The sequence below is a fragment of the Colossoma macropomum genome, unplaced genomic scaffold (assembly GCF_904425465.1).
Source record: "Colossoma macropomum unplaced genomic scaffold, Colossoma_macropomum, whole genome shotgun sequence".
NCBI lineage: Eukaryota > Metazoa > Chordata > Actinopteri > Characiformes > Serrasalmidae > Colossoma > Colossoma macropomum.
In genome coordinates this window covers 34,146,265-34,172,347 of record NW_023494801.1, presented here as the reverse complement: position 1 = coordinate 34,172,347, position 26,083 = coordinate 34,146,265, and the positions used below count along the sequence as shown (strand labels likewise).

The 26,083-nt window shown below is 40.3% G+C and overlaps 1 protein-coding gene across 2 annotated transcripts; it reads right to left on the bottom strand.

Annotated features, from left to right (window-relative positions):
• Positions 1-799: 799 nt before the first annotated feature.
• Positions 800-25,459, bottom strand: gspt1l (G1 to S phase transition 1, like). 2 transcript variants are annotated; one of them, XM_036589713.1, is made up of 14 exons: positions 25,035-25,458; positions 20,783-20,824; positions 17,491-17,715; positions 12,112-12,145; positions 11,944-12,021; positions 11,407-11,587; positions 8,812-8,966; positions 7,942-8,082; positions 7,376-7,469; positions 7,175-7,255; positions 5,209-5,382; positions 4,555-4,644; positions 2,460-2,628; positions 800-1,002 (listed from the first exon to the last, which is right to left on the bottom strand). In XM_036589713.1, exons 1-14 carry the CDS (start codon positions 25,234-25,236, stop codon positions 950-952), a joined length of 1,719 nt encoding a protein of 572 aa, XP_036445606.1. In that variant the 5' UTR covers positions 25,237-25,458; the 3' UTR covers positions 800-949. The 2 variants fall into 2 exon arrangements, with proteins under 2 accessions (XP_036445606.1, XP_036445607.1); XM_036589714.1 differs by having other exon boundaries at positions 950-1,002; positions 17,491-17,712; positions 25,035-25,459.
• Between the last annotated feature and the right edge of the window lie 624 nt (positions 25,460-26,083).

The following is a 26,083-nucleotide window of genomic DNA, read 5'->3' as shown; positions in this document are numbered from 1 at the left end:
GGTGGAGGGATACATAATATGCAGGGTGTTGTGAGGCAAAATAGTCCCCAAAGAAAACTTATTATTTCAGATTTTCCACTATTTTCCATCATCAACATTCCATATAAACTCAGAAGACTCGTGTAGGTTCACTGGTGGTTCTGGATAGTAAATAAAATGTCTATATTTGTGTTGTAGTCATGGCGACCCCTGGTTCCTATCACCACCACTGTAAAGACATCTGAACCATTTCACACCAAACCACTCTGAATCTCTCTGTTTACTAAATTCCTCAATTAAAGAAAGTCAGTCCATGCAACAGTGATCATATAATTTCTCCAATTTAATATTTTATTGTCATAGAAGTTGCTTTAATAACATGTGAGCACGCCCGTGCACTCCGCAGGAACGCTATGAGAAGAGAAACCCAAGTGTGTAGAAGCAAAGGGAGACGCACAATATCAACATTTTGGTTTCAACTGGTTAATCATTTCAAAACTTCTTTACTGTCTGTAACTTATTCTCTTTTTATTCGTTACACAAGCAAACTGGTCCACATCTTTATGGTATCTGCTGCCACTGTATTTCTCTGAGGAAGAAAAAGAAAAAAAAATTATGACTCACTGTTTTTTAAAAGCTGCATCTCTTGCTGACTGTGTGTGTCTTGGAGGCTGGTGAGGAAAAGGTCAAAAGGTCATAAAGGGGGGCAACCCTAAACAACATGGCATCGCTGAGCTCTCAATATGAGAAAGCTGACATGTGTGGACTGATCTCATTTTTTTGTCATTTGCTTAAAAACAGATTTGTTTTTAGAGAAGAAGTTTTTTTGTTTTGTTTTTTTGTGTGTTTTTTTTTTGTTTGTTTTAAACGCTGGTCTTCTGGAGGCAGGAAGGCTGTGCGAATCGTGTTGCTACGGCAACACCCACCTCTCCGCCTCCTTCAGCTGTTCCACAACAACCATGCAGTGCGTTCAGTCCTTCTCCGGAACCAGCTTCAACACTTTCCCGATGGCAATGGTCTTCCCTGCGGGGAAAAACAACCACACCTCTAAGCACAATGATGCAAAGTACAGCACTGGTAAAATACGACTGTTATTTTATTACAAAACAACAATTATCTACGGTTTTTGGAAAGGTTTGGGCGCCCCTGGTCAAATTCCACGTTTTGTTGACTGTCTAAGTGAAAGCAAATCAACACATCATTCACAGAGACACACTTCTGCACATTTTAACACACAGTTACTGTTTATTTGCTCAATTTAACAATTTAGGAGAAAAAAATAAAATGTAAAATGTGGCCAAAGTTACAGCACATTTTTGCGGAAATATTTAGGTGTGTTCTCTGTAGGTGACGTGTTAACCTACTTAAATCAACGAAGCATAATTTGACCAGGGGTGTTCAAACTTCTGTATAGCAGCTTTAATTGGAAATGTTTAATTAGGTCTTTTATACTCCTAAAAGAAGAGCTCTGATGGAGAAAGGAAGTCACCAGGGGCAGCGCAATACTCGGACAGCTCATCATTTTCAGATTTTTTTGGGGGGCTGTCCAACGATTGCTTCGTTTAGGCAATTGATTGGAAATGCTTTAGGGAACATAATTGGAATGACGTCCGAGTCTTCATGGGTGAATCTTTATTTTGGGAAAATACCCCAATTAGTAGGAAAGATGGACAAATACCTCCTTAAAATATCACTGATGGCCATTAAAATAAGAAAATGGATGCTGCAGGATCCCCAACACAAAAACAATAGATATAAATCGTCCGTGACATTTGTTCAATGGAAAGGCTTATGTTTATGTTGCATATGGAATATTAAGCAACTGAGTGGATGTCGCTGCTGTCAGAACAAAACCTTCATATCTCCATTTTTGTTCTTGTTTTGACATAATTTGAAAAGGCCTGTCTTTCTTTACATTGTGTGTGAATTTCGTGATGAATGGACCAAAAGAAACGACCCAAAATTACTTGGAAAAAATTCTGGTTCCATTGATTTACATTGAAAGTAAAGCATATTTTTTCCTTTTCCTGTAAAGTTCTCACTTTGGGGATGCTGGGTTTTGTTCCCACAGCAGCGATCTGTAAAAGGTGTATGTGAAATGATACATTACTGTGTGACCCTTAATGTCTGTAAAATGGTCCGAAACACTGCCTCATTAAACACACCTGATTCAGCTCATCAGCTAATTAGCAAGACCTTCATGAACTGAATTCAGAGCGTCAGATGAGGTTAAACGCTGATCTCCACAGCACTTTGGCCTGGACGATCGCCAGTTTGACATGCCTGTCCTAGACAATCATTTCCCCTCTTGGGATAAGAGGGGAAATGGTGCGAACGTGTGTTTTTAATGTCCGTATATCTGATTTCCAAAACCTAATCGTGATTTGGGTGACTCAGATTTCCTAGAACACGAGTATCATGAGCCGTTCTGGTGCTCCAGCTCCACAGTGCAGGACACTATTTAAGAAGACAGGACTGACCTTCGTCCCTCAGGGTGAAACGACCCATCTGGGGGAAATCTTTGAAGGTTTCAAGGCAGATGGTCCCGGCGGTTCTGAGGCGGGCGATGCACACCTGGTCCTGTTTGACGAAGCGAGGTCGCGTCTTACTCTTCTCGCCCGTCTTCTTGTCTACCAGACAGATTAAGGCCTGCAGGAGAGACACAGGACACATCAATAACCACAGCACTACATGGCAACGCACACATGGGAGGAGCCAGAACATTTGTTTATTCAAATAGCCAGGACATTTTCATATGCAAATGAGCTTCTCAAACATCCTACATTCTCATGAGAACCAGGAGCTGCCTGAACTCCACCAGAGGGCAGCGTAGAGCTCAGTCTTGTGTTTTGGTCAGAGTTTCTTATCTGTTTAGTCCACACAAAGTGCACCAGCAGAGGGTCTCTCTTTGGCGCTGGGTAGCAAAAAGCATAGAGCGCAGATACAGCGCAGAGTAAGCATTGCAGAAAAGCACCAATAACATCAAAATTGAGCTCATTTTACACTCTAATCGCTCAAATTTATTATAAAACTTTTAGCATCGTTTAATAAATTTATCAGGTCTCTTCACAAACTCACTGTTTCCCAGATTAAAGTTATCAGGTGAAATTCGAGGTGATGATTTATGTTAAAAACTATAGACTGACTCTTTTCTCTGTAAAAACTTTTCGAAAAGTTTCCATTAATAATTCTTTAAAAATTTGGACATCAAATTTGACTGAAAAGCCCATCCCTGAAGTACCTTAGATTAGATTAAGAGACCCTTATTAGTCCCACAGTGGGGAAATTTCACCTCTGCAATCTAACCCATCCGTGCAGTGAAACACCACATACACACTAATGAACACACACACTAGGGGGCAGTAGGCACACTTGCCCGGAGCGGTGGGCAGCCCTATCCGCAGCACCTGGGGAGCAGTTGGGGGTTAGGTGACTTGCTCAAGGGCACCTCAGTCACGTACTGTCAGCTCAGGGGATCAAACCAGCGACCTTCCGGTCACAAGGCTGGTTCCCTAACCTCCAGCCCACGACTCTCCCCATACAGGCAATATGACAAAGATGCTATTTATTACTAAATACATCATAAATCAGGTCAAATGTAAACGTCTGTCTGATGCTGAAACCGCTACGATTCTGATGTGTGCATCCCTAAAATGTTCCCACATACAGATCTGCAGAAAACAGATGTTTACAGCTGACCCAATATTTGATGTGTTTAGCTACTGAGCAGACGAGAGAAGAACGTTTTGGTGATTAGAGACACAGGAAAAATCAAATATTGGCTCACATTTCCCATTTTTTCAGTGCATCCCCAAAACATTTCGTGATGAACAGTTTGCGTTTTTCTGTTGGTCTGTTCAAGTTTTTAACCTCTTGTTCTCCAGGGTATATTTTTGGTCTGTCCATCTGAATTTTCATGACCAAATCGTAAGGCAGATTATTCAGTAACTGCATGAAATAAATGTAGATTTTTGTTTTATTTATTTTTTGTAAAAGCTCTCCTCAAATTAACAGAACGTGTGTTTTATGATTATAAACATATTGCTATATGCTTACAATTTACTGCTGAAAAGCCAAAAATCTTAGACGCTCTTTGTATTATTTTATAAAAATAATTTGTACAGAGCAGATCACTGAAGAGACGCCATCTGTTTATAGTTTACAGCCCAGATTTGTGGAAAAATGGGTCGACTTTCAGTAGGAAAATCATATCACCCATCTATTTGACTGGAGAGAAGACAGTTACAGCTCTCATACGATTCCCACCTTTAGAATGTAGCTTATGAAATACGAAAGTTATAAAGAATAAGACGAAGTGCGTTTTGGAACCACCGGTGGTCTCAAGGAGTTGAAGAGGTTAAACAGCATTCAGAGACATTAAGTCAAGACTATTCCTCTCCCTCTCCTTTAAAATGATGGTTTTCTTACTACGAGTACAAATGTGCTACTTTTTCAGTGCCTAAGCTCTTCTTCAGATAATTTCCTTTCAAACAAGCGCAAATTATTCTAAAACTCACGAATCCGTTCCTCTAAACAGAGAGCAGAACCACGACTCAGAGCTGTCAGAAGCTTTACCGTGATTTGAACTTCCTCGATGCAGGTATGAATGTGCAGAACGGCGTTGTAACCTGGACAGATGATGGATTTGTGTTCAATGATGACTATCTGTGAAAACAAGCAAATAAAAACAGATTAGGAACGCAGAACTCATACAACACAAAAACCCGCCCAAAAAAATAAATGAAGTGCCTCGCTTGGTTATTTAAGTACATTCAAACTCTCCTAGTATCTGTTTACATATTCAGGTAAATAAATGTGTTAAAAAAAGAAAAAAAGCTCAATGAGAGCAGATTAACACGGACGTATTTTGAATTAAACACAAGTTACTGTACTGTATCACACCGAACTGGCCTAAAACTCAAATATATTTCACAAACTCAACTCAAAATGCAAAGATAAATCACCAAATCAGCCTAAATCACTAAGATAACCCAGTAAATTGGTCGTAAACTTAGGAAAAAGCAGTGATTTAACTAAGCAGTCAGGTACAGATCACCTCTTATGTCAGCTGCATGACGTAAATAAATGTTACATCTTAAATATACATAGAAACAGGAAACGCTGTCAGTGAAATATTCAAGTACCACCAGCTGAAAACTCTGGATATCTGAATACCAGAAATGACTGCCCAGTTCTCATCCTCCAGGGCTTCGCAGAGGTAACTCTCACCTGGGCGTCGAAGGTGCGTCCGGAGTGGCAGAGGCTTTCGGCGGTGCAGAGGATGAAGCCCGGCAGGATCTCCTCTTCCTCGATGCCTTTCAGGCGAAGCTTCAGGTTCTCTCCAGGACCGGCATCGTCCGTCTCCACGTCATCAGAGAGCAGGCTCAGAACCTCCACAGTGTGCTGCACGAGAGAGGAGAAATAGAACAGTTTTCTACAGGAGGAGGCTGAGATAACAGGCTTTTCGCCCCGAAGCTCACTAATAACATCTGTGTGGGTTAATGTACCAAAAACAGTCAAATTGAATTGAACTGTGTTTTGACTGGCTGTTCTGTATTGTGCCTCAGGCTGAAACACACTTTATAATAGACCACTGTAGTCGTGTCGACAATTTGTAGTCGGCGCCATGCTCTTACGCCCATATTAGGAACTCCGGGTCTGAGCTCCATTTCTCTATGGGCCAGAATGAATAGGGTTTTTTGAAAAGTCGCCTCTATCGCCCCCCTGTGGTAAATAAAAGTGCTCAGAACCCGACACGTTCTGTCCTGTGAACATTCTCCTCTCGAATATCACTGGATCCTCTGAATTACGAGGTTGTTAAAGAGCTGAAATATGAATATTGCTAGATGTGAGCTAAAGCTACTGCGCTCTGAATTCACGTCATTAGACTGGCCACCTTAATCCGGCTTTCTCAGTGTACATTTCCATGTTCAGACTGAGGGCAGACGAAAAGAAGTCAGAACAAAATCAGCAGGTTTCCCTGCAGTTCTCTGTTCTTCATCCGATGCTCACTGAAACACGATAGATCTCTCCTTTTAGCTTGATTTGAAAAGATCTACAAACGTACTCAGGCTGATCCGGTACAGACTCAGCTTAATGATCACTGCTCACCCCTGATAAACTGATTTAGGCTCTCAGAATATCCTGATTACTATTTTAATGCTGGTTCTCTGAGGACAATCGCCAGCTTTTTGTTAGACTTTTTCCGTTCCACCTTAAGTGGTGCAGCAGTCACGTTCTGAACTGCTGCGCCATTTAGGTGGAACAAGGAAATTGGAACAAGCAGCTGGAGAAAAAGAAGCTGAGTTCAGCTTCATGGAGGGTTGAAAGGCCTGATATGAGGAGGTTTCTCTATTTACATTAAATTAACATTAAATTATTTCTGCTGTTTCACAGAACCGACAGGTCAGTATTCTGTCGTTTGCTAATGTTTGTGATAGCCAGTCACAGCTGCTGCACCATTTAAGGTGGAACGGGAACATTCAAACAAGAAGCTGTGAAAAAGAAGCTAAATTCAGCCTCGTAGTTTTAATGCTGGTAGTATTTTTGATAAGGAGTTTTAGTCTATCAAAATATCCCACCTAGAGGTTTTATTTATGGGTTTACCTGTAATTATGCGCTACGGGAGAAGATTTTGAAAAGGTAGCTCAGCTTGTCAGAGCACCGCCACAGCCCGCCTTAGATTCATGTAGCTTAGTGACATCAAATTAATGCGCAGTAGCTTTAGCTCGCATGTAGCAATATTAGCATTAAGGCTCTTTAACAAACTCATAATTCAGAGGATCCAGTGGTATTCGAGAGAAGAATGTTCACAGGACAAAACGTATCGGGCTCTGAACATTTTTATTTAACACAGGGGGCGCTAGAGGCGACTTTTTTTGACATCACAATTTAAAATGGACCAGGTTGGGAGTCGGGGGTGTAAGTAATGTTTTCAAACGAACAACACATCAAACTCCTTTCAAAACAGCAAAGAAAATCATTTTTCCATAATATGGGCCCTTAAATAACTCAATACAGTTTGAGGCAAGTGTATAATTTATGAACGCAGCTTGGTTGGTGCAAATTATTGGGGTATAAACTTATATCACTCCACACCGTAAGATGCAGAGTGAATTACTGAGCTGGACAGTTGAACAATGCCAATCTGGAACCGATGCTCATGTTAGGTGTGGTTCATCGTGGACATACGTACCCTGTTGGGCATCATTACGAGCTGCTGGGCTTTACTGATGGACCCCGACTCCAACTTCCCCAAAACCACAGTGCCCATGTCCTAAAGGAGAAGAACGATCCCATTTAAAACAGCTTTCACAACAATGTTTTACCTTAAAGACACAAAACATCACAGCTGATGAAAATGCATCTCAGATAAAACCACACACGGTTGCCTAACCTTGTATTTGTCTACGATCGGTAACCTCACTGGGCCGTCGCTGGATCTGTTGAAATTTGGCAAACTGTCCAGATGTGGAATGAATGGTAACCCTCTGTAAACAGATACACAAATACATTCACATTATGAACAATGATTTTGTTGGTTGTATGTAGTTACAGTCATAGGAAAGTTAGAAACGTTTTTTTTCTTCTTTTCTATATTTTCTGCCATTCACTATTTTGCTAACATTTAATGACAAACAATGCAAAAGAAATTTTGAAAATGTAACCAAAATTTAGGTTATATTAGTAAATCTTAATAATATTATTAGTATCTGCTATTAATAATTCAGCATCTACTTTTAATTATTCAATTATTATAAATTATTCAATAACCACTAGGAATTATTCAGCATCCGCTACGAATTATTCAGCAACTACTATAAATTATTCCGCATCTACTATATGAAACTAATGTTTAGGTTATGTAGAGTCACAATATTTGAACCCTATAGACTTTAAGGAGTTAAATATGTAAACATCATCCGTGTTGAGTTTGTGCCGTTTAAACAGTGCTCCACTTACGTGTACCAGGTGCAGTGTTCAGCTGGCTCCTTCAGGTTGGCCCCGGTCAGTCCCGAGCACGGCATGAAATGAATGTCTTTTCTGGGGTTGAACCCGACCTTCTTCAAAAATGGCACCAGTTTCTCCTTACATTCCTCATATCTGTGGGCAAAGTTTCCTGATCAGAGCAGCTACTTAATTATAAAAGTAAACAAACAACCAGGAGAGCAAATCTCTGACCTCACAAGCTGATTATGGTTTTTTTAAGGAAGACAGGAAATCTTCAATATGCGTCGCAAAATCTCAAATATCACCATGGATTTATTACCAGTACACAAACAATTAACAGGAAGAGTTTCACTTAGAGGTGGACTATGGCGGAATATATTTTTATTTTTAGATTTTTGTTATTTGAAAATCCGAAATTATTAATTTGGGAAATAAATGACTGCATATTTTATTAAATATTATAAAATGTTCCAACAGGATAACCTCAACTGCTGTCACCACAACAAACCCAAATGTAGAACATCTGTTTGTGTTTTTTTTTATTGTTTTTGTGTGCTTGTTTTTATTTAATTCAATTTAAACATTTTATTTTTTAGGGAAAAATACTACTTTTGCTACACATTCTCTTTTTTGTTGCTTTTTATTGTTTGCATTTTGCTTTCTTTACCATACCTTCTTGTGCAAATAATAAAAAAATTGATAAAAACATTGCTGTATTGATCTATTTGAGTCAGCTCATCTGTATGCATGTTAACATCACAACAAACTCAGCTTACAACCCAAAAGCAGACAGAAGGTCATGCAGGAGGCACATAAACAAACCCACACCCAGCAGGCAGGCTGTGATCAGTGGACCCTTATTATGGACGACCTTGGGCTCACCTCTCCAAACTCCAGTTCACAGTGGGGTCGTCCATTTTGTTCACCAGAACGATCAGGTGTTTGACCCCCGCGGTTTTAGCCAGCATGGCGTGCTCTCGCGTCTGGCCTCCTTTCTCAAATCCCGTCTCAAACTCGCCTTTCCGCGCCGAAATCACCTGCACAGCAGCAGAAGGGCAGAGTCAGCGCTCAGTGTACTGTAATCAAACCCTGGCCATGTGTAACTGAACACTGTAATCCTCACTGAATCAGCATGTGTGAACGTTTAATCACTTTCTGGCAGATCTGTGACATTTGCATTTAAACAGCTCCCCCTACTGACCGCTACAGAACTGAAACACCAGTGATTAGAGCTCAGAGGTGCAAACGGATACAAAAGATTGGTTTTGTAGTATCTTCCATAAAGTCCTTAGTATCTACCATGAATTACTCTACCATGAATTCTTCAGTATCTCCTATGAATTCTTCAGTATCTACCATGAATTCTTCAGTATCTACCATGAATTCTTCAGTATCTACCATGAATTCTTCAGTGTCTCCTATGAATTACTCTACCATGAATTCTTTAGTATCTACTATGAATTACTCTACCATGAATTCTTCAGTATCTACTATGAATTACTCTACCATGAATTCTTCAGTAACTCCTATGAATTACTCTACCATGAATTCTTTAGTATCTATGAATTCTTCAGTATCTACCATGAATTCTGCAGTATCTACTATGAATTACTCTACCATGAATTCTCTAGTATCTACTATGAATTCTTCAGTATCTACCATGAATTCTTCAGTATCTACCATGAATTACTCTACCATGAATTCTTTAGTATCCATGAATTCTCTAGTATCTACCATGAATTCTCTAGTATCTACCATGAATTCTTCAGTATCTATGAATTCTTCAGTATCTATGAATTCTTCAGTATCTATGAATTCTTCAGTATCTACCATGAATTCCTCTACCATGAATTCTTTAGTATCTATGAATTCTTCAGTATCTACCATGAATTCTGCAGTATCTACTATGAATTACTCTACCATGAATTCTTTAGTATCTACTATGAAGTCTTCAGTATCTACCATGAATTATTTAATAACCACTATGAATTATTCTGAATCTTTTGTGAAATTTTCAGTATATACTATGAACTATACAGCATCTACCATGAATAATGTAGCAACCACCTTATAAGAAACAATCAGCCAAGACATGACTGAAGTGCAAATTTAGCTTCTTCAGTTCTAAACCGGAGCTATGAGGCTAACGCTGCTAACTAACACCTAAAGCCAATAGTCACCCAAAACACATCCCCGAAAATTTCTATCAAAGCACATCCAGGTCCTCATTACAGTTGCGCAGGCTTGTTGATGTGGTTTAGGAGACGGTGTGATGTGACGTGTTAGACAACTCATGTGTTCAGCTACACGGTGACGTTTCGTGTATTTTATAGCTTAAAGTAAGGCCCGAAACGTACTTCACTCAGCGACGCAAATGCAGACGCTTCGAGCTGCGCAGACGGGGTTTCACGTGTAGCTGCATTGAAAAATGCATCACAATGCATTTCATAACGCGATGCAAGCACGAGCTGCAATCTGAGCGTTAGAGCAGGGGGCGCTATAACGACAGCCAAGCCGGACCAAGCGCTCTTGTACCGCCAGCAAGTTTCTCAACTGCCACAGCAGAAGAGCAGTTGAGTCTCAAGCAAAGACGACAAATATGATCAATTATCGCATTTCCAATCCAAGAGAGGAGGTACAGCAGCTCACTCTCCTCTACTGGCCATGTTTAGCTCAGTAGATCCCTCTCCGATTTGCCCTCTATCGCCCCCTAGAGTAACGTAATAACGCACAGTGAGTTTGTTTGTGTTCTTGTGTGAAGTACGTTTTGGGCCTTAGTCTGATTCTAAGCAATAAAAAAAAACAATTCTGTATTACAATATTCCTTTAATCTACAAACTGAAAGTGAGTGTGGTTTAAACCAAAAATGTTAGCGGTGTTTCTGGAAGTGGATGTACTTAATGCAAAAGATAGTAATTAAATAGCAACGAACAGCCAATCAGCAGCCTAGATTTTGGATCAAGCGCACTTAGGCTACAGTTTACACAGCAGGTAAAAGTGGCCCAAATCTGAATTCTGAACTGGCTGTTCAAACTGAGTCGCACTGCCGCAGATCGGACACGTATCAGATTTCAGTACCACATATGAAAGCGTCTCAAATCAGGATTGAAAACGTCAGATTCAGTGTGTTTATCTGTTCACACGGACACACATCTGAGTCACATATGAAGAAAAAGATCAGATTTGGGCCACTTTTACCTGCTGTGTTAACGAAGCCTTAGTGGCTCAATGATGCTGATCAGACCAGCTACTGGGTTCTGAATGACACAGAATTTTTCATACTTAGCAGTATTAAAATATGTAATATAAAAAGTAAATTGGCAAATCCAGCCCTTAATATCATACATTGATGCGTCAACTGCTGTTGTATATTTATTACCTTGTGAAGAGTTTGTTAGCTAGCACGATCGCAAAGGCCAGCACTGTCAACATGTCCTAGCACCCCAGTTATAAAGTAACAGCTGCGTCTTTGCTCACCAGCACGGCCAAGTCGGCTTGCGACGCCCCGCCGATCATGTTGGGGACGAAGCTTTTGTGGCCTGGAGCGTCCAAGATGGTGAAATGTTTCTTCTCCGTCTCGAAGTACGCGCGGCCCACCTCCACCGTTTTACCCTTATCTCTCTCCTCCTGGTTCGTATCAAGGGCCCATGAGAGGTACCTGAGAAAAAAAAGGGAATAAAGCATCAACCCTGCCCTCATATCGCCCCCTACACTTCCTGTAGTGTATTACAGGATGTCAGAAGGACTGTGTGGATCATATGAACACTATATATATATATAATATGAACACTATATATATAATAATACCATGAGCAGTCACTTCATTATGTTCACCTCCTTGCACTCATTCACTCATTGTCCATTTTATCAGCTCCATAAATATTTGATCAGCTCTATTAATAAAATGGACGAGTGTAGGTAGATACAAGGTGTACTTAATGAAGTGGCCAGTCAGAGTGAGTGTCTGTGTGTGTGTTATATTTATTTACACAGACACTTTTTTAAAAAAATTACCAAGTTTCTCTGTTCTTCTCCTTGGCCTCCCTCTCGTACTTCTCCAGAGTCCGTTTGTCCACCATGCCCGTCAGATACCTGCGAGAGAGGAGCAGAAACAGGGCCATGAGAAAAGCCCACACAGCAGCCCACACATGTACAACAACAGCAACGGACACGACTACTCACATGATCTGTCCTCCAATGGTCGACTTGCCAGCATCTGGAAGGACAGGAGATAAGGAGGTGAGCGAGGAGAGATAAAGAGACTGAACTGAGTTTAAACTGTTTAGACCAGGACAGACAGAGATATGAACGTGTTAGAGAAGTTATGAGGTCAGAACTACAATAAATCCAAAAACATCACATCACTGGAACCAGGAAAAGGAAGCTGAACGAAGACATTTAAGAGCTTCTTCAGGCACGGGTGAGTGTGAGGGGGCAGGGTGGATGCCCATCTTATGCTGAATTGGTGGTACTACTACTACTACTACCACCACTAGTGATACTACTACTACTACCACCACTAGTGATACTACTACTACTACTAGTAATACTACTACTACTACCACCACCACTAGTGATACTACTACTACTACTACCACTAGTGATACTACTACTACTACTACCACCACTAGTGATACTACTACTACTACTAGTAATACTACTACTACTACCACCACCACTAGTGATACTACTACTACTACTACCACTAGTGATACTACTACTACTACTACCACCACTAGTGATACTACTACTACTACCACCACTAGTGATACTACTACTACCACCACCACTAGTGATACTACTACTACTACTACCACCACTAGTGATACTACTACTACTACTACTACTACCACCACTAGTGATACTACTACCACTACTACTAGTAATAGTAATACTACTACTACTACCACTAGTACTACTACTACTACTAATAATAATAATATTAATAACATACATTGAAACCATTAACAGCTTTCAGCCTTTACTTAAAGGGCCCATAACCTGCATTTTTCTTATATTTTATGCCTGCCCACTGCCCGCCCCCCCCAAGCCCACTCATGACATTTGCATAATAAACAGACTGTCAAATTCTGTCAAATTTGTACATGACAATTTTGCCCACCTCTTCATCCCTCAGCAGTGCCCTGTGCCTTCAAAAAAGATATGTAAATGAGCTCTACTCTGACTGGCTGCTCAAAATCAGTCCGAGCTGAAGATTTCCTTATAACTTCTACATGAATGGGCAGGGGCTAACTTGCTGGAGGCTGAATAGGTCAATGAAATATTTAATATTTAATTCAGAGAGATTCAACTGTCTTGTTTGTGACATCACAAATATACTGAATCCAAAACAGACTGTTTTTAGCAGCTCATGTCTGGACTGGGGAGTGAAAGGGACGTTTTGAACCATTTTGATTGTTTTGTTTACATACTAGTCTCAAAATATTTAAAGAAACAAAAATAGAAGAAACTAGGTTTACCATGATATGGGCCCTTTAATCACAATTAAGGCTTATAATCGCCTCTATATCCTGCTGTTCTCCACAGTTTAATGATAAGTTTGTATGGACTATAATACAGTGAGTTATCCTCACAAAACCACGATAAACAACAACACAGCCTGAATGTAAACAAAGCCTGTAAATAAAAGTCGGCATCATTTAAAAACACTTGCCAAAGCTGTTTTAATGCATTTTCTTAGGCAAATATTCTGCAATATGGCATCAATGCCTCCTTATCTCTGACCTGCATTAAGCTCAAAAGAGACAACTCCTATCAATCATCACGGTCCTGCCCTTATTATGGGATATCTTCACCACAAACATCAACGTAAGCCTCGTCCTGCTAGAACAGGAAGGTTATGATTAACAAAACACAATGTCTCTTCATCTGTTTCATCTAAAAACCTGCGAGTGATCTTCAAATGTATCGAGGCTGAATGAGAGGCTAATGAAGCTATAATCTAAATGTCTGTGCTGAACCAACACGTCGTCCTCGTTAACGTCAGAGCTTACTTGGCTGTTTTTAACCATTTGAAAACGGCAACTGCACTTTACCTTTACATTACTTTACACTTCATGAGAAACGGACCAAAGAAATGTTCTAAAACCAGCTGTATGCAAAGGTTTGTGCTCCCCTGGTCGAATCCATGTTTTCTGACCATGTTTTTTTTTCCCTAAGTGAAAATAAAGTAAATTCTCCACAGGGAACACAACTGAATACGGCATTCGTCTGCTGATTTTAGTGCACAGTTTCTATTTACACAACAGTTCCATGCAAAGCTGATGTGACTTTGCCACAAACAGAAAATGGACACTTAAGATCACATTTGACCGACAGCCGATTTGGTCAGACTCCGAAGATGAGACCACACTAAATTCCCAAACTGTCATCACCACTGAGCAGCTTTTCAGTCGGCAGCTGTGACAGAAGAACAGCTAAACAACCTGGAATCAGCCAGAAATGAACCCAACACCATTCGCCAAACTAAATGGGCTGTAAGATGCTTTACAGACTGGCTGGAACAAAACAACATTAATACTGATCTGGAAAAAACTGACAAAACTGAGCTGAACTTGATATTGCAGCAGTTTTATGGCTCAGTCTGATTTGGTCAGACTCTGAAGATCAGACTACACGTTTGGCGAATGGTATTGGGTTCATTTCTGGCTGATTCCAGGTTGTTTAGCTGTTCTTCTGTCACAGCTGCCGACTGAAAAGCTGCTCAGTGGTGATGACAGTTTGGGAATTTAGTGTAAGGAGCTGGAGAACGAACTGCCAGCTGTGCAGCGAGTGGGCGGAGCTCGTTACTCTGACGTAGCAACGAGCTGCTCGTTAAGGAACTATAATTTGGTGAAGGAACTGCGAACATTAAAACATATTAAACGCCGCGTTCACGGCCCAGTTTATTAATTTATTACTTTATTTATTTAACTGTTGTATAAAAGCAATAGAACACTCGAGGAGTGTGTTATCGCCAATAACATCACGGCTGTGATGATCTACGGCCACCAAATCACAGCCGTGATGTTATTTCACGATAACACACTCCCTCTCGGGTTCTACTGCTTAAATATTTGCTGAGTTTAACATAAAAAATAACAGAACATTAAATGTGGCAGTAAATGAGGTCTGTTCAGAAGCCGTTTCGTTTTTCTCAATGTTCTCCGCAAACAGACAGTAATCCTGTAATCCTAAAATGAACTGTGTTCTCTGTAGAGGATGTTTTAACTTATTTTCACACAGAAAAATCAACAAAATGTGAGTTCACCAGGGGTGCATAAACTTTTGCATATGACTGGAGCACATCATTTACTTCACGTAATGTAAACGGAACACTATTTATTTTATATTCTATGTTTAAAAAGTTAGTTTGGCTCATTACAGAGTAAATAACGTTATTTGTAATGTGACTTTCCAGCACTTTCTATCAGTGTGCCTACTGTTCTGTGTTCATTCAGGCCATTCAGTGTGAGCACTGAGCTTTACAATAACCAGAACAATAACAGTAATAATGATGATGATCATAATAAATGACCTCTTCGTGGTTCTGAGCTGTGGAAATTTCTCAGGTTTGATACACAATTTAAAGAAAGCTGAAAATGTCAATCTATCTTTTATTTAAAAGTATAACGCACAATAATTGCGTTCATATTTTTCACTTTATTTTTATTTCTACTTCTGTCAAATGTTCCTTTTATTTCTTTAAACTTACTATTTCACTTACTATCATCACCACATGCTTATCAAGCTCTCTGTAGATTAAGTTATTATTATTATCATCATTACTATTATTGTTTTTATAATTGTTACTGTGGGTGAAGAATGATCAAAAACCCAAAGACAGTTTTTTTCATGAATTACGAAACTAACCTCGTTCTGTGCTCCACTAACCCTCCACCCCTCCCAAAAACCCTCTCAAGGACTTATTTTCTTTTCTCCAACTCACAAATACTGAAACTTTTCCAAAGTCCGTGGGAACGCCGTCACTAGTCTGGCTTTCCTTTCTATTCTGGCTGATTCCGCTGGAACGACTCTTTTTAGCCAGGAAAATGGAATGTTTGGAGCTGATATACACCGATCAGTCATAACATCATGACCACCTCCTTGTTTCTATGCTCGCTGTCCATTTTATCAGCTCCACTTACTATATAGGTGCACTTTGTAGTTCTACAGTTACAGACTGTAGTCCATCTGTTTCTCTGATACTTTGTTAGCCCCCTTTTACCCTGTTCTCCAGTGGTCAGGACCCCCATGGACCCTCACAGAGCAGGTACTATTTGGGTGGTGGATCATTCTCAGCACTGCAGTAACACTGACGTGGTGGTGGTGTGTTAGTGTGTGTTGCGCTGGTGCGAGTGGATCAGACACAGCAGTGCTGCTGGAGTTCTGTAGCTGTTTTCCTGGCACGTTTTGCCCATACACGTATATTTACGAACATCAAAAAAATATAATAATCATAACACGTATTGTGCATCGTGGAAAAGTATTGCGATGCTTTATTTTTACCGTATCGTCCACCCTTAACCTTATATCATTTATCTCTAGCGGCTTTCTACCGCTGATAAAACAGGAATTTGGGAGCTTTTTTTCCTGTGCTGTGGAAACTTGGCCACGTTACAGGTCTGCACAGAGAGCTGGTGTTACTCAGACACTCAGATGAGAGTCTGCTTCACCACCGCGGCAAGCCGAAGTTATGATAACCATCAGTTTGGTGCAGACACTGAACTCACCCTTTAAAGTGAGGCGTCTGAAATTTGCTTCGGTCGTTTTTGCACTGGGGCTACGAGGGTAACGTACTTCAAATAGCATTGTGCTAACTGTACATCTAAATCACACGCTTGCTTCAAACTATCAAGCTGTTAAAAGGGGAATGTCACCAATTTTTTCTAAATTTCCTGCATAATTAAGTGATAAAGATGTAAACAGGGTCGTTCAGAGTGGTTTGGTGTGAAACGCTCAGTTCTAGAGAAACTTACTGAGTCAGAACTGTTCACAGTGGTGGTGATAGGAACCAGACGTCCACCTCTAAAAGCTCCCTCACAGAAAGTTACTACATGAAATGGTTACGAATTCACTGCCTGATGACTGAGACGCTGTTTTATGATAGAAGATTTTGGCCTTTAAATCCATTTATGGGGGAGGGATACATAACATGCAGGGTGCTGTGAGGCAAAATAGTCCCCAAAGAAAACTTATTATTTCAGATTTTCCACTATTTTCCATCATCAACATTCCATATAAACTCAGAAGACTCGTGTAGGTTCACTGGTGGTTCTGGATAGTAAATAAAATGTCTATATCTGTGTTGTAGTCATGGCGACCCCTGGTTCCTATCACCACGACTGTGAGGACATCTGAACCATTTCACACCAAACCACTCTGAATCACTCTGTTTACATCTCACACACTAAGTTATGCTAAAATTTTTAAAAATCGGTGGAGTTCCCCTTCAGGTAAGCTCTAATAGACCTGCTTATGCGGTTCTGACACTGATTTCTTGTTCCAAACTATCGTTTTAATAACATCCATCAGTGATACGATGGCAGGGACGGCACTCACCGACGTGGCCGATGAACACCACGTTGACGTGCTCCTTCTTGGGGGCGTTGGGCTGGGCGGGGGTTACTTTAGGTGTTGGCACTTCTTCATCCTCCTCCAATACTTCCTCCTGCAGGGAGTCTTCCTCGGCCGGCCCACCGCCTCCCGGCTCTGCTTCGCAGCCTTTCTGCTCCCAGCTGTCCTCCGCCGCCATCTCCGCGTCTCCGTTCTCCACCGGAGGAGCTGCTGTCAAAACAAACACCCGCAGGTCACAACCGCACACCCCGTTATTTACACAGCACCTGCCTGAGGTCACTGCGGCTGTTGTTACATCCATGCGGGTGTCCTGATCGTTTTCAGGTGGTAATAACATGACTTAGTGACGGCTCCACCAAGCAGCCTCGGCTGGAGAGACGCCCGCCGCCACAGCAAGAACGAAACAGCTTCAAGAGCAATGGCGGAAAAATGCGACACACCCGAAAACCACTTTACAGCAAGACTACACTTATATATGTTTATGAATGGCTTAAAATGAGTTAATAAGGGGCAGTGGTGGACAGTAACCCAGTAAATGTAATTCGTTTCTGTACTTAAGTAGTTTTTCGTGTATCTGTACTTTACTGAAGTTTTTCCATTTTGGTGACTTTTTCTTTCACTCCACTACATTTCAAAGTCAGATATCTCACTTTTTACTCCACCACATTATGAGAAATCTGTTGTTCCTTTTGGTTTATGTGTGTATAAAAACGTAACGTCAAAACGAAAGAAGCGCAAAGCAAAAACACCAATCAGGGCACAGCGGTCACTTTGTTTTGAGCTTGTTTTGACCTGTTGGTCATACCGACCCAGTGCAGCACACGGTTCAACATCAGTGCAGCAGCGTAAACATTTTGGGAGAGTCTATTCAACATAAATGATGAACTAACCTAACTTTGTGTAAACAGACCACAATATAGAAATATGTACTCATATGCAGTTGTGACTGACGTGTCTTTATTCTGAATTTATACAAACACATTTCATTTTATAGTAAATTAGTTTAGGCTACTTTATGTTTATGAACAGAGACCTACAGATGCAGTTTAGTAAAGGAAACTCATTTGTGAATCTGAGTTTAAAGTTTTTATTAAACTTAAACTTGCAAATAAATCTTAAACTGAAACTCTGCTTGTTTGTAAAAAGTGATTTCAGAGCCACTCAGTTCTACCTGATGGAAACTGTTCGCCTTCAGTGTTTTGTGCTTATGATAATTTTAATAGACATCAGCGTCACTAATTAATGACCTTCTATTAAAAGACTGGTTTACCAAGAGAGACACTGGAGTATTTTCACCTAAACTGAGTTAATGAAGCGAGTCTTGTTACAAAATTGATAACAGGACATCAGAGTCATAATTAATCTTTCAGTACTTTCACTTTTGATACTTAAGTACATTTGAAGGCAAATACTTTAGTACTTTTACTCAAGTGGAGGTCTAAAGGGAGGAACTTCTACTTTTACTGGAGTAATATTTTACCTTGGGTGTCTCTACTTTAACTCAAGTACGTGGTTTGTGTACTTCGTCCACCACTGATAATGGGTCATAAACACCTAAAATGTCATGAATAAGCCTTTATAAGACTTTAATCCAGGTATATCTGATGAATAACGCTGCTGTCAGAACAAAACCTCGTATCTCCACTTTTGTCATAATGCCTGTTGCTCTTTACATTGTGTGCAAATTTCACAGTGAAAGAACCAAAAGTAACAGCCAAAATGAGAAAAAAGTCTGGTTCCATTGACTTACATTAAAAGTAAAGCAGGTTTTTTCCTTCTCCTGTAAAGTTACCACTTTGGAGGTAGAGGTTTTTGGAGTGAGATCATTAACCAGCGAGATCTGAGATTTAACAGTATAAATGATTCTGGGTTCACTATTTTATTTATGTGCTTAAGGTATTTTATGGCCTAATTACAAATAAATAAATAAATAAATAAATACACTTTAAACCATTCATAAGCACTTTATAGGTTTAGTCTTTAGTCCAAAAGTGGTACCAAAACTCAGTCTGACATGATTAGAGCTGGTGATAGAGATTATATCGTATACAGACTTTAGTAGAGCGTTGATTAAGCTAAACGCTTTAGTTCATAACTGAATAGAGCAACAGGTCAATACAGCATTTACTTCATTTTATTTTTAACCCTCAAAAAGAATTTAACTGTAGTTTCAACAATTAATTAAAACAAAATCACCGACTGCAGCATTTTAATGAGCTCATATCCTACATTTTTTTTGGTCCACTCATGAAATTCGTGTGATTTTATGTACCAAAAATTAATTTCTATGCCACCATTTTCTAACCTCACTTTATCCCCCAGAATTTAACAGGCTGTTGTTTTGCCTCTAAGACTGATATTCAAATGACCTCCATTCTGATTGGCTGCTCTGATGCAGGGTGATTAGGCGGTTATGTGTAAATGCTTTGGTTTTTAACGACATCACAGAAACGATGAATTCAAAAAGGGCTGTTTTACAGCTTTATATACGGACTGTTTAGAGTGAGGAGTGAATGGTTTGAAACTTGAGGCACGTTTGTTTTTTTATGATTCTGGGCGCTTTAATTTACCAATTTAAAGACAATATAATACAACCCAGCTCAAAATTATGGATATTATAATGTTTACTGTTGCCATCAGCTGAAATGTGATCGGGCTTGTATATAATAATGGTGACAGGCCTACATACGACGCGGAAATGTGTTTGTTAAACCAGCTTTTTTCCTGGTACAGTAGAGGAAACTTTACATACACTTTTGTTCCCCCTGCTGTTACCAGTGTTTATTTTACAGCTGCTTGCAAACAATAGGTTGAAAAGCAGTTTCGCCTCACGAAGCTGATGTGTAAATACATTGTTGGGCTTTGTTTGGTTACATTATGTACAGCGACTAAAGGTGGTCAAAACCGGCACCTTCAGTTTTTGGCTGAAAGAGAAAAAAAAGGCATTTTAGTCATTTAATACGTTTATTTTATGTAAACGGTTTATTTGTGCCCAGCTCAAGTTATTTTCTTTATCGCTTTATAGCTTATATGAGCATTAAATTCATTCAAAACAATGTACATTTATAAATAATAATAAATAAGTATTTCTAATATATTACTTATGATTAAAACTGCCTGGGTGTGTCTTTAGTTTCGGTTAAGGATCTTCATGTTGGTGTAACAGGGATGTATAAGAACAGGAAGAACGTACAGCATTAAACCTCCTCGTAACTTGAAACAGGCACTGATGTGTGTTTAACTTATGATAAGAAAACAAAAGAACAGTTTGACTTACCGACAGGTTCTGAGACCTCTATACTGCCATCTTTCTCAGAGGCTGTGAAAAAGAACAAAACAAAAATTATCAACATGCTGTTTTTAAAAAGATGGACAGAAAAGAGAAAATCAGACGGTCTAAGAGTTTTTCACTTACACGATTAACAACGTGGAATTTGACCAGGGTGCCAGAACTTTTGCTTACGACTGTATGGCTTGATTTATATCGAACGTCGTTTACAAAACGTTTTGATTTCAGGCTAATTTAAATTATGCACAGTCTCCACAGAGCCCAAAGGAACATCTGTAAACGGTCAACAACACAGACCCCAAAACAAACACATGTAGACAGTTGACTTCATAGACCCCTATAGAGATTTCCGTAAAGAGTCGTCTCCATAGACCCCAAAAGAAACATCTGTAAACAGTCGACTCCATAGACCCTAAAGGAAACATCTAGACAGTGGACTCCACAGATCCCTAAAATAATATCTGCAAACAATCGACTGCATAGATCCCATTAGAAATAACTAAACATTCGTCTCCGTAGACCCCAAAGGAAATAACTACACAATCGTTTTAATAGACCTCAATGGAAATAATTTAACAGTTGTCTCCATAGACCCCAACTGAAATAGCTGTAAACAATCGCCCCCATAGACCCCAAAAGAAATAAATAAACTGTCGTCTCCATAGACCCAACAGAAATAACTAAGCAATTGTCTCTGTAGACCCCAATGGAAATAATTTAACAGTTGTCTCCACAGACCCCAATAGAAATAACTAGTCATCTCCATAGACCCCAATAGAAACAATTTAACAGTCATCTCCACAGGCCCCAATGAAAATAACTAAACAGTCATCTTCATAGAACCCAACAGAAATAACTAAACCACTGTCTCAATAGACCCCAATGGAAATAATTTAACAGTTGTCTCCATAGACCCAACTGAAATAGCTGTAAACAATCGTCTCCATAGACCCCAACAGCCATAACTGTAAACAATCCCTTTTCACAGTGTAACCCAGTCAAACAAAAACTCGGCCCAATAAATAGTGCATAAAGAGTCCTGGAAGAATTTATTCCCTAAACACAAAGTGGTCTGACGTTAATCTGAAAAATAACTACGTGTACAAACAGACACGTACAACAATCCGCCGCCCAGTCAAATGAAAAGAAAAGAGTGGCTTATTTGCTGAAAGTAACATATTGGAGGGAAAAAAATAGACATAATTAAAAGTCTAATTTAATGAATTAAATCATCAGACCTCAAAAAAATACCAAGTATTAAGAAAATATCAAGTATAGTGTTTTTTGTTGTTCACCTCTACTTGTGTGCGTCTCATTTACCTGCATTCAGTGATCAATTAATGCAGATGTGAATGTTATAGTTGAGGCTCAGTGTCAGATTATGCTTTTGTGGAAACATGCTTTGCACAGGTGGTCAGTATGTTGTAATGCGCTTTTTTAGTGTTGTGACCGTCATCAGTACTTAAAGAACACAGGAACAGCAGGTTTCATTACAGACAGCATGATTAGACCTGTTTAACTGGATTTAAGTGCAGAGAAACACTTAAAAATCATTATGTTTATAGTTTTTTAACATCATTTATTTAAATAAATAAGAAAGCATAAATAAATGCTGGAGCTTTTTTGTTGTCAGTTCAAAAAAAATAAATATTGATAAAATATCCTTATATTTTTGCCATATAAACCACCCATAATTATTTTTGTATGTGCAGCCCAGTTACAGAGCTATTTTACACAAAGACATTCTACTTTCCAATCATTTTCTTTTTAAAATGTGTATTTTGCTGCATAGTATATTAAATAAAGCTCTGTAGAATGGAGACATTTTTAAGCACATTTAATATCAAAATCCAAATCAAATATTCATCACTGTACTTATCTTACATTACTCCATAAAGCAGGATTACTAGAGGGAGAATGTTACCCTTAATGAGGATTTTCCACAGAACTGTCTTGAATTTGGGCTTAAAGAGATGCAGAAGTGAACGTTCCTTTAGGTTTTTAATAAAAGAGTTTGATGTAGTATGTAAACATTGTTAAGGACCTACTTTCCAGTCCATAGTTCGGACACTAAGCTGTAAAAACCGTCTGTTTTGCAAAATAATGTTTCTGTGATGTCACAAAAACCAACACATGTACTCATATCAGCTTAATCAGCTCACTGGCACTATTTAGTTCCTACTATAAAAAACCCCACTTTAAGCCATTCACCAAGAAAGAGACCAGGCCTACGAGCACGACAGCCCACCAGCGAAGCAAACCTGGACTTCTAACCACCTTTGTGGGCACTAACACATACAAAGGTGGTTAAAAGTACACCCACTGCATTAACCTCACTGTATTACACCCATCCACATTATTAAGCCCACCGTGCTGAACACTAATAAACTCACCTTATTAAAACCACTGTATTACCCCTACTGCATTAACCCCACTGTACTAGACCCACTGTATTACCCCTACTGCATTAACCCCACTGTACTAGACCCACTGTATTACCCCTACTGTATTAAAACCACTGTACTAGACCCACTGTATAAAATCCCCTTGACTAAACTCACTGTATTACCTCTACTGTATTAAAGCCACTGTATTACCCCTACTTTATTAACTCCACTGTACTAGACCCACTGTATTACTCCCTACTGTATTAAATCCTCTTGACTAAACCCACTGTATTAGCCTCCCTTGACTAAACTCACTGTATTGCCTCTACTGTATTAAAGCCACTGTATTAACTCCACTGTACTAGACCCACTGTATTAACCCCTCCATTGTATAAGATCCCCTTGACTAAACCCACTGTATGAGACCAACTGTATTAGACCCACTTGACTAAACTCACTGTATTAGACCCCCTTGACTAGACCCCACTGTATTAGACTCCCTTGACTAGACCCAACTGTATTAGACTCCCTTGACTAGACCCACTGTATTAGACCCACTGTTTTAGACCCCCTTGACTAGACCCTACTGTATTAGACCCCTTGACTAGACCCCATTGTATTAGACCCCCTTGACTATTAGACCAACTGTATTAGACTCCCTTGACTAGACCCCACTGTATTAGACTCCCTTGACTAAACTCACTGTATTAGACCAACTGTATTAGACTCCCTTGACTAGACCCCACTGTATAAGACCCCCTTGACTAGGCCCCAATGTATTAGACCCCCTTTACTAAACTCACTGTATTAGACCAACTGTATTAGACTCCCTTGACTAGACCCCACTGTATTAGACCCCCTTGCCTAAACTCACTGTATAAGACCAACTGTATTAGACTCCCTTGACTAAATCCAGTAGTACTAACGAAACCTGCAGTCACATGACGTGGGCATTAGTCTAACTCGTAAAGAGAGCTAATAAGAGCACCTGTTTACCCCCAACCAGGCCTAAACAGGCTTGATCAGGTCCAATTACAACAACAAACGCATTTAATCCACAGTGTTGACGATTAATTCCGACTTTCCGCCCCGCACTGCTGCTAAACTACCGCTAGCTCACCGCAGACACGTGTGATGCGGGCTTTTAACCGCTCCTAGCCGCTAAAGTTAGCCATGCACCTTTACTTAGCAGCTAAAACAAGCCATTAAAGTTACTGGTTTTTGTTTTTAAAAGGTGTAAAATCAGACCCCCGTCTACCATCTCCATTTTGCCACGGAGAAAGAGAGGAAAAGTGAAGTTAGCAACGATGCTAACAATGTGAAATTAGCCCGTTAGCTTAGCCGCAACGTACAACTTCGGCCGAATCTCAAATGGCTCCCTGCTCCCTACGTAGTGCCCTACATGGGTCACCAATAAAACGGCCTCTACGCGCAACTCCGTGCACCACGGAGCCTCCGAAGTGTACTTTTTAATAAGGCGTGGCCACAAATATTAATACTGAGGCCACTAGTTATGAAAAACTTAACTCGTGGCCTCAATAACATTTACTTGAGGCCACACCTTGTTAAAAGTAGTCACCAGGTCACCTTAGGGGCTCCGCAGCTCACTGTACGTTGAATAGAAAGGCATTTATATTAAGATACAAGCCTCACGACTCCAAAGCTAACGTTTACAGCGCTGTTTGGACGCAGAGGCACCGTTTTTAATTACCTTTGCAGGGCACTAGATAGGGAGCAGGGAGCCATTTGAGACTCGGCCATACAAACTTGCGCTTAGCTTAGCTTAGCTTAGCGTAGCATGCTATCAGCTTGAACCGTAAGCGGCCGCCGGCGAGAATAAAGCGAACCCTCACCGGGAGATGCGGCGGTTTCGGCGGGTGTCTTCTGGAGGAAGCCCGGGACGAACTCGGCCGCGTTCACGTTGGGGATGAAGGGCTTGGCGTTGACGTTGAGGCCGGTGAAAGCGTCCGAAATTCTGTTTTCCGGGGCCGGGGCCTCGCCGTCCTCCTCCTGCTGCTCCCACGAATCCAGCACAGCGTCTGTGGATGGGTCCATGTCGGCAGTTTTGTTTACTTCTTTTTTGAATTCTTTAGCACAAATATTCACGAAGACGAGGCGCAGTTGGTTCCGTTAGTCCGTCGTTAAGGTCACCCCCTGGTTTTTAAACGGCTAAAACTTTCTCCTGGCCTTTTTTCCTCCCCGGTTTGCTGAATTAAAGCAGCCGGTTTAAGGGGGCGACAGAGAGGGAGAGTCGAGTCAGCAGCGCTCGGAGTGAAACCCTCGTGTGTGCGCTGTAAGCAAAAGTTGCGAGCATTCTGGGAAATGTAGTCCAGTCGCAGCCGCTTTGCCGTTACGCGCAGCTCAGACCTCCCCCTCTGAGAACTACATTTCCTCGTAGTGGTTGAGTCCTGGCTACGCCCGGAAAAGTGAATCTTTAAAGGGGAATTCCACCGATTTTAGCACAATTTATAAAAGGTGCTGCATGATTAGGTGCTTGAGATGTAAACACAGTCATTCAGAGTGGTTTGGTGTGAAATGCTCCGCTATGAAGAAACTTACAGATTGAGTTGTTTACAGTGGTTGTGATAGGAACCAGACGTCCACCTCTAAAAGCTCCCTCACAGAAAGTTACTACATGAAATAGTAATGAAATCGCTGCTAGATGTCTGAGACAGTTTTACAATAGTTTCGAGAAGATTTAAATCTTGTAAGCCAAAATAGCCCTCAAAGAAAACTTATTATTTCAGATTTTCCACTATTTTCCATCATCAACATTCCATATAAACTCAGAAGACTCGTGTAGGTTCACTGGTGGTTCTGGATAGTAAATAAAATGTCTATATTTGTGTTGTAGTCATGGCGACCCCTGGTTCCTATCACCACCACTGTAAAGACATTTGAA

Bases quoted from the DNA above. Each gene is read 5' to 3' on its own strand.
- gspt1l (XM_036589713.1), bottom strand. From the start codon at position 25,236: ATGGACCCATCCACAGACGCTGTGCTGGATTCGTGGGAGCAGCAGGAG. The intron at 20,825-25,034 runs GTGAGGGTTCGC...TCTTTTTCACAG, and splicing joins CGAAACCGCCGCATCTCCCG to CCTCTGAGAAAGATGGCAGT. The intron at 12,022-12,111 runs GTGAGTAGTCGT...CCTCTCTCGCAG, and splicing joins ACCATTGGAGGACAGATCAT to GTATCTGACGGGCATGGTGG.